This window comes from Mus caroli, unplaced genomic scaffold (assembly GCF_978045245.1).
Source record: "Mus caroli unplaced genomic scaffold, Mus_caroli_1 scaffold_4, whole genome shotgun sequence".
In the NCBI taxonomy this organism is placed as follows: domain Eukaryota; kingdom Metazoa; phylum Chordata; class Mammalia; order Rodentia; family Muridae; genus Mus; species Mus caroli.
Genome location: NW_028227259.1, coordinates 142,585,014 through 142,598,774, shown reverse-complemented (window position 1 = coordinate 142,598,774; position 13,761 = coordinate 142,585,014). Strand labels below are relative to the sequence as shown.

At 43.6% G+C, this 13,761-nt stretch overlaps 1 protein-coding gene across 3 annotated transcripts in view; it reads right to left on the bottom strand.

The window, feature by feature from the left end:
• Positions 1 to 432: 432 nt before the first annotated feature.
• Stag3 (STAG3 cohesin complex component) overlaps positions 433 to 13,761 on the bottom strand; it is a 32,687-nt gene continuing 19,358 nt past the window's right edge. For all 3 annotated transcript variants that reach the window (XM_021161888.2, XM_021161887.3, XM_021161886.2), the window contains exons 22-34: positions 13,264 to 13,341; positions 13,089 to 13,181; positions 12,798 to 12,966; positions 12,552 to 12,688; positions 11,508 to 11,609; positions 9,911 to 10,059; positions 9,599 to 9,727; positions 9,360 to 9,517; positions 3,990 to 4,170; positions 3,717 to 3,818; positions 3,373 to 3,445; positions 1,030 to 1,101; positions 433 to 801 (exon numbers count right to left, since the gene is read on the bottom strand). In XM_021161888.2, the coding sequence (XP_021017547.1) occupies positions 793 to 801; positions 1,030 to 1,101; positions 3,373 to 3,445; positions 3,717 to 3,818; positions 3,990 to 4,170; positions 9,360 to 9,517; positions 9,599 to 9,727; positions 9,911 to 10,059; positions 11,508 to 11,609; positions 12,552 to 12,688; positions 12,798 to 12,966; positions 13,089 to 13,181; positions 13,264 to 13,341 (1,452 nt within the window). In that variant the 3' untranslated portion in view covers positions 433 to 792. The remainder of the gene's footprint in view (positions 802 to 1,029; positions 1,102 to 3,372; positions 3,446 to 3,716; positions 3,819 to 3,989; positions 4,171 to 9,359; positions 9,518 to 9,598; positions 9,728 to 9,910; positions 10,060 to 11,507; positions 11,610 to 12,551; positions 12,689 to 12,797; positions 12,967 to 13,088; positions 13,182 to 13,263; positions 13,342 to 13,761) is intronic.

The window sequence follows — 13,761 nt, the reverse complement described above, 5'->3', positions numbered from 1 at the left end:
TCCTCCAGTTCTTATAGTTGGGGTTAGATATGTGCAGTAAGTTCTGTATCCTTCTACTCTCAGGTACTGTGAGTGTGAAAACTTTCACATCTTTGGGATAAAGCTATGAACTACCCTGAAAAGAACCATTAGATCACAGCTACCATTGTATGCTCCATGGGCAAGGTGGGTAGAACAACAAATTTCAAGAACTTCCAACCTCACTTGCCCATCAGTGCCATCTTTTGTCACTTTGGTCTTCGCTGTCACCATCAGTGCAACTGCTCAGGGACAGCTAAGCTCTCCTGAGACATCTGTTCCATTCATCTCACTGACAGACCCATCCATCCTTGAAAGCATATACACAAAATACCTGAGGGTTCGGAGGCAATTAAGCAGGGGGCCATGGTGCCAGGAAGCCAAAGAACCCAATCTCCATCCACATGACAATCTCAAGTCATACCTATGAAATAGCTGAACATGTTTATTGAGAGTTTGGCAGTGTTTGGGGACAAAATATCAAATAGAAGTTTTACTAAACTTCAGTGCTGACATAAAGCCCTCCCTACCCAACTCCTATCACTGCAAACAGGCAAAAGCATAAAGCTATGGTGCATTAAGGACGACAGGGCTCATAGCATCTATATATAGCACCCACTTCAGAAAGAAACGGAGATTTGAAAAATAAGGCCATTTCTCTTTTCCTTTAAAGTACTTGGCTGGGACCCAAAGAATGCTTCATTTTACTCCTTCATTCTGCTCACTCAAGGCCTTGCAGTGGTAAGTGGAGAAGGGGAGAGGCCTAAAGTCCCATCAGAAATCCTGCAACAAGAAGGAATATGGAAGATATGGAGTTATAGAGAAAAATAAACAAATAGTAAACAGAAGGCTATGTGTTCTAGGGTAGCCAGTCTAGTTCTCCCACATGGGCTCCTGAAGACCACCAGAGACAGCTGCCTGTGGGTTCTGATCTTTCTATCTATTAGAATGATAGACAGCTGGCCACCCTCACTTCCAAGGACACACACATACTATCCCTAAAACACTCACCTCCATGTTCAGCTCTGTTGTATCTAATAGGTCCAACCCATGTTCACTGGGAGAAGAAGGGCTATGAAGCATCTAGAGCAAACAAGAGTCAAAAGTTAGAAAGATTATTCTGAAATTCTACCCACCAACAGAAACATGGTTCCTTCTGAAGTCTCAATGAATAAATCAGAGAACTGACTCCTCTCTTGGCCTCCAAGCTAGCCCCTTTACAAGCATCCAGCCCTGGAACCAGAGACTGGGATTACCCTAGCCCTCTCAACAGGTTATTTGAACAGAAGTATGAAGGTGCTATTTGAATTTTCCTTCCCTTACCCAGAGCATACAATAAAATAGCAGACAGTGTTAGCTTAGTGTGGACAGAATTTCTGCAGCCTTTCCTCCCATCTACCTCCTGCAAGACCTACCTGATATGTATGTTGAGATCCTGACCCTTAGAGACCATAAAAGAGGTGACCTTTGGAATGCTGTTTACATGGAGCCCTTAGAACTTTGTTAGTGCCTTCACAAGAGGCCAACAATGGCTTGCCCTTGCTTGCATGTGAGACAGCCTGCAACTAGCAATGGGGCCTTACCAGAACCCATCTATGTTTACCGAAACTCAAGATATCTTGCTTCCACCAACGTGTGTATACTTTATTCCTCCCTAGAATACAGAATAAAATATCCATGGAAGGAGTTGCAGAGACAAAGTTTGGAGCTAAGATGAAAGGATGGACCATCCAGAGACTGCCCTACCCGGGGGTCCATCCCATAATCAGCCACCAAACGCAGACAATATTGCATACGCCAGCAAGATTTTGCTGAAGGGACCCTGATATAGCTGTCTCCTGTGAGGCTTTGCCAGTGCCTGGCAAATACAGAAGTGGATGCTCACGGTCATCTATAGGATGGAACACAGGGCCCCCAATATAGGAGCTAGAGAAAATACCCAAGAGCTGAAGGGGTCTGCAACCCTATAGGTGGAACAACAATATGAACTAATCAGTACCCCCAGAGCTCGTGTCTCTAGCTGCATATGTAGCAGAAGATGGCCTAGTCACCATCATTGGGAAGAGAGGCCCTTTGGTCTAGCAAACTTTATATGCCTCAGTACAGGGGAACACCAGGGCCAAGAAGTGGGAGTGAGTGGGTAGGAGAGCAGGGCAGGGGGAGGGTATAGGGGACTTTTGGGATAGCATTTGAAATGTAAATGAAGAAAATAATCTAATAAAAACAATGTGTGTGGGGGGGGGAGATGTCTTGCTTCCAAAGCTGAAGGAATAAATGCCTGCCATTTATAAGCCATGCTTCTCTGAGCTATGGTATAATCCTTTGCAGTTTATAAGGTGCTTTGTACTCTAAATTATGTGTAAATTCTCCATTGTAAGGATGGGGAAATGGAAGTTAGACAAGCAACAGCTATAAATTCGTATGAAACTAAGGACTCACATTCAAGTGACCTCACTTCAAGCTCTCTGTTTTGTTCACTAGATCAGATCATCCATCTAAAAATCAGGTATCCAGAGAAGAGAAAGGGGTGGGTGGAGGGACAGGGATAGACAGCCTTGTCAGGAAAGAGGAAAGAAGGAAGTAGACTGTGAGTATCCTGTTCCTGGCTCTAGGTAATTCTTCCGACTGTTGGAAGATTCAGTGGCAATATTTATTTGGAAACTGTGAAGAAATGTGCTATTCTAATTCTTTTCCTTTTTAAAAAAAAAATTATGTATGTACACAAACTATAGAACAGGACAAGTTCTGGGAATAATTTCTTGCCTTCTACCGCATGCAGTCTGGGACTGGGACTGAACTCCAGCCTTCAGGTTTGGCAGCAGGTACCTTTATCAACTAAACTGTCTGTCTTGCTAAGCTTTGCTTTTTTTTTTGGTTTTTCGAGACAGGGTTTCTCTGTGTAGCCCTGGCTGTCCTGGAACTCAGTAGACCAGGCTGGCCTTGAACTCAGAAATCCACCTGCCTCTGCCTCCCAAGTGCTGGGATTAAAGGTGTGCACCACCACTGCCCGGCTTGGCCTTTGCATTTTTAACTTCTTTTCCTACCAGTTTTCAAAAGCAGAGTCTCACTGTCTAGCCATGACTGGCCTAGAACTCACTATGTAGTCTTAAACTCAGCAATCCTCTTGCCTCAGTCTCTTAAGTGCTGAGATTATGCGTGTAAATGACTACCTCTGGTCATTCCTAAGCTCCTTATTTAATTAAAGCCTGAACTAAGTCTGCAAACTTTCCTCTTTCCCTCTATGATTCTTTCCAATAACCTTTAGCAGTTTTACAAAAAGGTCATCACGAAGACTGAGAATAGGTGTCTCAGGCTCTCTCTGCATTCTAGGAGAAAGGACTGCTGGATTCAGACCTTGTCTCCACGTTGCCATTCTTCATCCAGAAGTCTTAGCTCTTCTTCCTCATCTTCTTCCATAAGGCTGAGTCTGTGACAGTGGCAAAGAGTAGAGACTTTTACATGGTCCTTTCAGGCCCCCTGAGTTTCTTCTCATAGGCATGGAAAAAGAGGGCCTGGCAGCAGGAGGGGCAGGACTTAGGCTCTAGTACTCACTCCCACTTCTGGAGGAACAGCCCTTTGTATACTTGGAGAGACATGCTATACTGGAAAGAATGTTCTGGGACCAAGACAATCCAAGAAGCACTGGCTCAGGTGAGAAGTAAGAATAGGTAACACCAGCATGAGAAGGGAAACCTCACCGGGTCAGCTGCTTGCCCAAGCCAGAGCCTGAAGGATCACATCGAATCTGGAAATATGGTGCACTTGACATCTTCAACCTCTGGGTGCCTAAGAGTTGCTGACTATTGAGAATAAAGCAGTGACAGGGTTTGATAAAAAAGCAAAAAGTAAAAAGAGAAAACAGCACAGAGTGTGGAGGAGACACTGCAGCTATAAAAGCACCAGAACTACCCACATATCAGACAGTACTGCAGGGGGAAGAACAGAAACACCAAAGTTTCCCTTGGCCTCACCTGCAGATCAGCTCTGGTCCTGATCCTGGTCCTGGTCTACCTTTTTGCTTCTTGCCCACTGTCCTCAGAGACTGCTTCCTCTTCACTGCTGTGGAGGTGAGGGTAGGGGTTGTAGGGCCACTGTTCAGCTGAAGGCTTTCTTCCTGGGATGAGGACTCTTCTTCCTGAGGCCTGCAGGGGCCTGCAAAGAAGCAGATACACATATCAAATAAATCAGAGCTACTTGTATAAACATGTCCCTTGTTTCTTAAGGGAAAGTTAAACAGAAAAGAATGAAAAATTTATGTAGCCTTATTTTGTTCCATCTCAAGAATGAGCAGAGCCCTACATAATCATGTACCTGGTGCTACAGTGCCATGCTGTGTCATTATATACAGCTCCTATCCTAGAAAATACTACCTACCTAGGAAACAATATAGAAACAAATACACTTCACAGAGAACATAGATATTTGATGACAAATGTGGGAGATGACTGATTACCGAAAATTAAGCAGTCTGTTAGGCAATGAATTATGAAATCCTATCCATTCTAGATTGATGGTAACTGGTTTTGAAACAGATGCATAAGGGCCAGGGAGATACAGTTTTCTGAAGTCAGAAGATAAAAGGATGGCAACTCTAGTGTCTTCTTACAAGAGAAGCTGAGTACAGGTACTTTCTCTGCTAACTAGAGGGAAAAGAAGGATGATGCCACCAACTCAAGTGTCCACACCTAGGCTCTTTCCCTGAGAAAACTCAGGTAATGTGATTTTAAAACTGCAGCCAAATATACATCACCATTTGCCAGTAGTGAACATTCACACCTCTACTGACCCTTCCTTCTCTGTGACCATGTATCTACAGAGAAACAAACCCAAAATTTGCTGCCATTAACCTATATGAAGGATTATAGACATGAGAGGCTGAGCCATACATAAATCTTTGTGAACTTGGACAAGTGAATGGTTCCTTAAGACATAACATGAAATGCACAAGTTAAAAAAATAAAAAATAGGTAAGAGGGGAAAAAGGAGGCAGAAGAGAGATAGGAACTTTTGGATAGTGATAGCGAGAGGGCAAGATGTAGCTACTAGTGTCTCCTGGTTTCAATGGTGGATCTGCCAGGGCTTGTCACTGGAGTATTTAGATTTAGTTGTTGCGGACTCCGCCAAAAGTAGTCTGCACAGGTGAGAGTGTGGACTACAGAAGCTAACAGCTTCTGGGACAGGCAAGAGCCACAGAGCTTCTGAGGCATCCCCCTTTTCAGGCTCCAGACATCCGGGCACCTTCCTGGCCAGAGGATAGGTATCTGCCCTGCCCGGGAGGGCTTTGAAGGAGCACCTGGGGGAGCCATCTTGGTTCCTGGATCCCTCCGAGACTAGTCTGTGCAGGTGAGAGTGTGGATTACAGAAGCTAACAGCTTCTGTGACAGGCCAAAGCAACACAGCTTCTGGGGCAGGTCCGCTTTTGGGCCTTCATCTTTGGCCAGGAGGGAGGTCCAAACGCCAGATATCTGTGCACCTTCCCTGTAAGAGGAGAGCTTGCCTGCAGAGAGTGCTCTGACCACTGAAACTCAGAGGAGAGAGCTAGTCTCCCATGTCTGCTGATAGCGGCTAACAGAATCACCAGAGGAACAATCTCTAACCAGAGACAAATATAACAACTAACTCCAGAGATTACCAGATGGTGAAAGGTAAACGTAAGAATCTTACTAACAGAAACCAAGACGACTCACCATCATCAGAACCCAGCACTCCCATCTCGCCCAGTCCAGGGAACCTCAACACACCTGAAAAACTAGACCCAGATTTAAAAGCATATCTCATGATGATGGTAGAGGACATCAAGAAGGACTTTAATAACTCACTTAAAGAAATACAGGAGAACACTGCTAAACAGGTAGAAGACCTTAAAGAGGAAGCACTAAAATCCCTTAAAGAATTGCAGGAAAACACGACCAAACAGGTGATGGAAATGAATAAAACCCAGATATAGCTGTCTCTTGTGAGACTATGCCAGGGCCTAACAAACACAGAAGTGGATGCTCACAGTCAGCTATTGGATTTATCACAGGGCTCCCAATGGAGGAGCTAGAGAAAGTACCCAAGGAGCTAAAGGAATCTGCAATCCTATAGGTGGAACAACAATATGAACTAACCAGTACCCTCCGGAGCTCGTGTCTCTAGCTGCATATGAATCAGAAGATGGCTTAGTCGGCCATCAGTGGAAAGAGAGGCCCATTAGTCGTGCAAACTTTATATGCCTCAGTACAGGGGAACGCCAGGGCCAAGAAGTGGGAGTGGGTGGGTGGGGGAGTGGGTGGGGGAGCGTGTGGGGGACTTTTGGATAGCATTGGAAATGTAAATGAAATAAATACCCAATTAAAAAAACCTTAAAAAATAGGTAAAGTGGAATTCATCATAATTAAGAGTACTAACAAACTAACCAACAGACTAAAAACAGCTAAAACACTTTTGTATCTCTTTATCTAATAAACATCTATCTAGAATGTGTAAAGAACCCTTAACAACTCAACAATAAATAGACAACTCAATTTTGAAGAAGATGAGAATGGTGACCATGGTCTGTAACCCTATTATTTGGGAAACGGAGGAAGAAAAATCAGAAGTTCAAAGTCATCTTCTATTACATAGAGTTCAAGTCCTGCCTGGCCTATACATGACTTTGTCTCAAAGAAAAATAGACAAAGCATTTTAATAAGCAATTCGCCAAAGATCAACTGTCCATAAGAACATGAAGTAAAGGCTGGTGGTGGTGCATGCCTTTAATCTCAGCACTTGGGAGGCAGAGGCAGGTGAATTTCTGAGTTCGAGGCCAGCCTGGTCTACTGAGTTCCAGGACAGCCAGGGCTACACAGAGAAACCCTATCTCGAAAAAAAGGAACATGAAGTAAAAAACTCAATTTTGTTATCCAATAGGGAAATACAAACTGAAAAGAATGAGATACCAATTCAGTCACTAGAAGGTAAACACAAGAAGCCCAGACAGTCACAAACACTGAGAGAGGAAGAAGAACTTGGGCTCCCAATTGTCTGGAAACTCCACTGCTAAGGTTGAAGTCTGGCATTACTGGGAAGTCCTGAGCTCAATGCAAAATGGCAGACTCCCTTTGTCTGAGGGGCTTCCTCTTCTCTACCCAGGGGATCTCAGACCCCTCACCTACCTGAGGAACATCATGTAGCCTGCAAAAAATTCCTGGAATGCTTCCCCATGCTAATGAGACATCTAAGTACCTTAGCCTTCAGACCTTTGCCCACCCCTTCCCCAAAACTATACAACACTTTATTCACCCTGAATAAAGTGTATGCATACAAGCTGTTTCTTTAATACCATCTAAGAGAGCTGCTTTATTGAACGTAATGTAAAAGAGCTGTAACACTGAAATCTTCAGAGGAAACCTTCTTACCCCAGGCATTCACTGCAGGACCAGGGTCCTGCCGGCCTACCAGTTCCAGACTTTGCTTCATCCTTTTCCTACTGGTGTGTACTGGAGTCTGGACATTCCAAGAGAAGAAGTGGACCGCAGAACTTGGTTCTGCTTCATCCTTCCCCATTTGGTGTGCAGTGGTGCCTGGACACCACAAGCGAATTAGTGGAAAAACAGAACCACACCCAATCATTGCTAGTGGGAATATAAAATGATCTAGGCACTTTGGAGAACAGTTTGGTAGATCCTTATAAAGTTAAATGTAGAGCTTCCATATGACCTAGCCAGAAATTCCATTCCCAAATATATCTCAAAGGTATGTCCACTCAAAACCTTGTATGTGAATTTTAATGATGATATGCACATCAGTCTAACAATGGAAACAACTCAAATGCTAATCAACTTATGAGTAAATCGGGTAATGACCATCCAATAGACTATTATTCTGCTATAGAAAGAACAAAAAAAAAAAAAAAAAAGACTAAGCAGAAGAATACAGACACACAAAGCCTCACAATAATATTGGCACTACTTAGATAAAGTATCTGCCAGAGGCAAATTCAGAAAGAGGAAGGTCAGTAACAGTGCCTGGGGCTGGGAGGACAGGGAGAACCATGAGTATAACAGGGACACGGATTCTTTTGGAGCAGTGAAAATGTCTGAACATTAAAGACTGGTGGGATGGTGAGATCGCTCAGCAGGTAAAAGTGCTAGCTGGAAAAACTCCAAACCTGGGTTCAACACTCAGAATCCATGTAATGGAGGGAGTCAACTCAACATTACAGCACTGCCCTCTAGCCTCCTCATGCAGAATATGGCAAGTACATGCTATACACATTACACACACTTAAAATAGTCTTAAGACTAATAAAATTAAAATGATAAAGTCTTACATAAAGATTATGAATTTGCCAGGTGTGGTGACGCACCTTTAGTCCCTAGCACTCGGGAGGCAGAGGCAGAAGGATTTACCTGAGTTCAAGGCCAGACTGGTCTACAAAGTGTATTCCAGAACAGCCAGGACTAAATAGAGTGCCCCTGTCTTAAAGGAAAAAAAAAAAATAACAACAACAAAAAAATTTAATTAAGTACTAAAATTAAAAAAAAAAAGTAGTGGAAAGACAGTCAGCAGTTAAGAGCATGTCCTGTTCTTACAGATCTCAATTCAGTTCAAAGGCACCTGTGTACACGCACACGCATGTACACTCATGTCCACTAATAAAACTTGTCAAGGAAACATAAAAGCTATTGAAGTATAGACTTTAAAAGGATAACTTTGACTTTTATGGTTTATAAATTATGTCTCATTAAAGCTGTGACAGTTTCAAAGTTACAATTTAGCCGGGAGGGGCGGTGGTGGCGCACGCCTTTAATCCCAGCACTTGGGAGGCAGAGGCAGGTGAATTTCTGAGTTCGAGGCCAGCCTGGTCTACAAAATGAGTTCCAGGACAGCCAGAGAATACAAAGAAACCCTATCTCAAAACAAAACAAAACAAAACAAAACAAAACAAAACAAAACAAAACAAAACAAAAAACAAAAACAAAAAACAAAAAAAAAAAATCAAAGTTACAATTTAAAGTACATATTGGCAAACGCACATTAGCATATGAAACAGATTAGAATATTACTAGAGATGATGTAAAAAAGAAAATTAAAGATATTAGGTAGATTTTAGGACAAGTGGTAATCTGAAAGTTATGAGAAATTAATGTATTGTTTGCTGTCAATGAAACAAGAATGCTTGGTTCAATCTTTGGCTTTATCATTAGTTTCTATATCATTTCTCAATGAAGAAAATAAATGATAGTGGGTACCTGATAAAATATTTGACAAAGTATAACTTTGAAAAAGATCAAAACCCCATCCATCTCCTGTTATTAGGGCAAAGGCAACTGGGATTTGGTGCTGAACTGATGCCAACCCCAACCCTAAACTCTTACCTTCAACACACCTCTTCTTGGAGTGGGGGGGTCCACGAGGGCTGGCCTCTGCTGTGTTCTCTAGAGAGTGGAGGGAGTGGCAGTAGGTGGTGACTGGACCCCAGGGATGGCTAGGTGCCTCGGAGACACGCTGCAGACACTTTTCCAGGTAGGATAGTCTAAAGGGATGGTACAGAGAATGAACTGAGCTGTCTCTAGACTCTTCTGCAATCCACATCTCTATTCAACCACTAACTTACAGTAGCCGCTTGTCCTGATGGAAGAGGCGAGGGGAGAACTCTGAAAGAAGCTCCAGGAATGCAAGATTTGGGGGCTCACGAGAAGAACCAGCAGGAGGAAGCTCAGACAATGAGAACTTGATGCCTTCCCTTGGTTGGGGAGAATTAGTTCAGTTAAGAGTCTGAAACACCCAACTATACCATCCCTACATTCTTGCTGCCCAAGCACACTCAGCACCAGCCTGCCTGCTACTTCTGCACATGGTTATGCTTCCCATCAAGACCTTATTCCCTGCCCTCCCTGTACCCAACCTCCAACCAGCACTTCCTTACTTGTGCAGCATGACCACAAGATCTCGGTTATGGAGCTGCTGGGGTCCAAAGCTCAAGGCAAACCTCCGGGCCAAGTCTCTCATCTCAATGAAGGCTGGCAGTTCTGTCAGGCCCTGGGGTCCTTGCTCCTGTATCAGTTCTGTGTAGAGCTGTGTGCAGGAGACAAGGCACATTTGGAAAAGGAGAAAAGGGAGCTCAAGAAAAGCTTAACTCTTCTCTACTAGAGACCCTACAAGGCTGGGTGTGGAGTGCCGTCTGCTATCTTTCCTACCCAGATACTGCCACATCCTGACCCCTTGCAGCAGAGCACCTCAGCCTTGCTCCATGAGGGTTTTCAAAAATGTGCCCCTAGGGATTCAACACAGGGCCTTGTACATTGCAGGCAAGTACTTTACCACTAAAAGCCATCCTGGCACCCTAGCTCTATAGAGATAAAAATCTCTGATCAGGCTGGTGCAATGGGTCAGTGAGTAAAGGTGCTTGCTACCATGACTGACTACCTGAATTCAATCCCCAAAATCCACAAGGTAGGAAAGAACAAATTTCCACACTTTTCTCTGATCACCACACTCACATAGTGGTACATGCTTCTCTCGACCCCAGCTATGAAGGATGCTGTAAAAAAGCAGACTAAAAAAAAAAAAAAAAAATCAGGAATTCCATAGAGTCTAGAGAGAGAGGGCTCAGTGGCTAAGAGCATTTGGTATTCTTCCAGAGGATCTGGATTCAATTAGCACCCACGTGGTGGCTCACAACCATCTATTACTCCATTCCCAGGGGATCTGACTCCCTCTTCTAGCTATGTAAGCACACAGTGCAGTCATACATTCAGGTAAAACACCTACATACATAAACAAATTTTTTTAAATTTTCCTATCATTTTAGTATTGGTATTAATAACTGATTTCTATGAGGCTTGTGGAAGGAGGAAACTGTCTGCTCAGTTATCTTAAGGTCTGTGGATATTTAAATAAGAATGGTCCCCATAGGCTCATATATCTGAATGCTTAGTCACCAGGGATTAGAATGATTAGGAGATGTGACCTTGCTGGAGGAAATGTGTCACTGATGAGGTTTGAAGTTTCAAAAAGTCAAGCCAAGCACTATTTCTACCTAAGGATCAGAATGTAGCTCTCAGCTATTGTTCCAGTGAATGCCTGCATGCTGCCATGCCCCTTGCCATGATGATAAAGACTAAAACCTCCAAAATTGAAAGCAAGGCCCCAATTTAAAATACTTCTAAGAGTTATCATGGTGTTTTTTCACAGCAATAAAACAATGACTAAGACAGAGTTTATAAGGTATGAACAAACCTGTCACAAGAAATGAGATTCAAGAAAACTTCTGTCCTTAAAAATTTTGCAGCAGCCAAGCAGTGGTGTTATACACCCTTAATGCCAGCACTTGGGAGACAGAGGCTAGAGGATCTCTGTGAGTTCGAAGCTAACCTGGTCTACATCAGGAGTACACAGGAAAACTGTCTTGAAAATACAAAACAAAACAAAAAACCTTGCATCCCTACACTGCTGGGGCTAGACAGTAAGGTGGGAATCTAGGAAGAGTATACCACAGATTATATGCCTCCAGGCAAAAGCACCTGCTTTAGGCTCAGGAGCAGGATCCGAGAGCACTGACATCTGTCAATTTGTCTTGCCCGAGTTAATGTTTCCTTGATAATGTCACCATAGTCTTCATAGAACTAAGAGAGAAGAAGTGAAGACAGTAATGTTAACCACAGGGGGAAAAAATTTGATTTATTCCTTCACATCCCTAATCAAACAACTTCCCAATGAGCATTAGGTAGGAAAAACAGTAACTCAACAGTAACTTAGACTAAACCTCATCTCTAAATATTGCAGTGTCCAAAAGAAACCAGATGTACGAAAGAAAGAAAGAAAGAAAGAAAGAAAGAAAGAAAGAAAGAAAGAAAGAAAGAAAGAAAGAAGAGGGAGGGAGGGAGGGAGGGAGGGAGGGAGGGGAGGGGAGGGGAGGGGAGGGGAGGGGAAGGGAGGGGAGGAAGGAAGGAAAGAAAAAGAAAACCTAGGAGCAAAAATTGGTTGACTCTCTACTGGAGAAACAGAACAGGGCACTAATACCTATCCTCAGACAACACTGGAGCCAACACATCCCTCCCTACCAGTCTAGAGTTTGTAGAACAAGAGTTTCTGTGCTGTTCATTGCTGTCCTTAGTACCATGTCTGGTGCACTGCAGATGCTCAATGAAAAGGGGTACAATGAAAGATTGAGGAAATAGATAAATATATATACATATATATGTGTGTGTGTGTGTGTGTGCGTGTGTGTGCGTGTGTGTGCGTGTGTGTGCGTGTGTGTGCGTGTGTGTGTATCTTGTGAGGCCTGACTTTCCCCACTGTTTTCTTTCTCTAATGCTCCATCCTGTAGATTAGGTTTAAAGCAGGGAAAAGTCAAGGAAAGTCTCAATAGCTTTTTCACCTTAAATATTTACACCCATCTCTTTCCTTTGTTCTTTTTCTAAACCCCTATTTCTGTTCTCTCCGACTTCTCTTTTAAGCCTGATCCTCTCAGACTGCCCCCAACTTGACTTCCTTTCTGAGATGCTGCAGTGTCTGAAGCCAGGGCTTTGTTCAACTTGATCTTTCATGTCAAGGTCCTGCTGTACCTTGTTGTAGTGTTTGAAAACGTCTGAGGCTGCATCCAGATCCAATACCCCATAAAGCAGCAGCTTACAAAATCCTGCAAGCAGGCGGCGCCTCTGGTGCAGCAGTTCTATCTGGACATGATCCTCCTGTGACTGACCTGCCCAGCAAAAGCAGAACCAGTCACAGGCTTAGGACTCTTGCCCAAGATTCCATCACCAGGCTCAATCCCGAACCCTTCCGAAACGCTAGGCCTAGATTTCTTATACCGTTGCCCAGTTCTCCAGGCTGGAGAAAGACATGGTCCATGAGGAAGCTGGCTAGTTCCGACTGGAGAGTAGCTTCCGGAAAAAAGACAAGAGGCCTAAGGAAATCCCGTCCCCCTACAATCATCTGAGGGCTGAAGATGAGAAGCAGGTCACTTAATAAGACAAAAGCCTGTTGTGGAGGGAAAAAAGGGGGTGATTTAAAGAATCAGGATACTACTCACAAAGACTGTAATTACATACCTCATCTCCCTGGTGAACAGTCTTCTCAAACTGCAGCACACACATGCTCACCTGCTCCTGGATCTCTGGGTCCACGTCTGAGAGGCAGCTTTGGCAAAGCTCACAGAAGGCTACCATTCTTTTCTTCAGATTCATCAGCTGCTTCTATAAAAAGAGCAACTTACTTCACAGAGGAATGAAGGCTCATGCTCCTCCATTCTCATAGTCTCCTCAAACCAACACTCACGTGAGAAGTAGACTCCGAAATGTGGGTTACTGTCCAGAGAATGGAAAAATATACCAGAGTCAAGGCTGGCAAAATCACCTGTAATCAAAAAATGTCACATTAGGAGGCTAGACAGCAAGAGTGAGGGAGTGTCAGTACTCTCACACAGACAAGAAGAAGAGAGAAGCTGAAGTGAGGTGGTGTGTGCCTTTAATCCCAGCACTTAGATAGCAGAGACAGGAAGATCTCTGTAAGTCTGACACCAGCCTGGTCAACAAGTAAGTTTCAGGACTGACAGGGTTACATAAAGAAACCCTGTGTCAAAAAACAAACAAATCTTGTCCCAAATACGAGAGAAGATGAGACCGGGGGAAAAATTCCTTTCTAATAGAAAAGAAAGGATTATTTTGGGTGATATCCAGAGGTTTCTAACCTAGACAGAAATGTCATATCTTTCTGGTTTATTCAGTCTCTTAGAATTCCTCAACATTCTCCTTGGCTCCCAGGAACCCCAGAAGC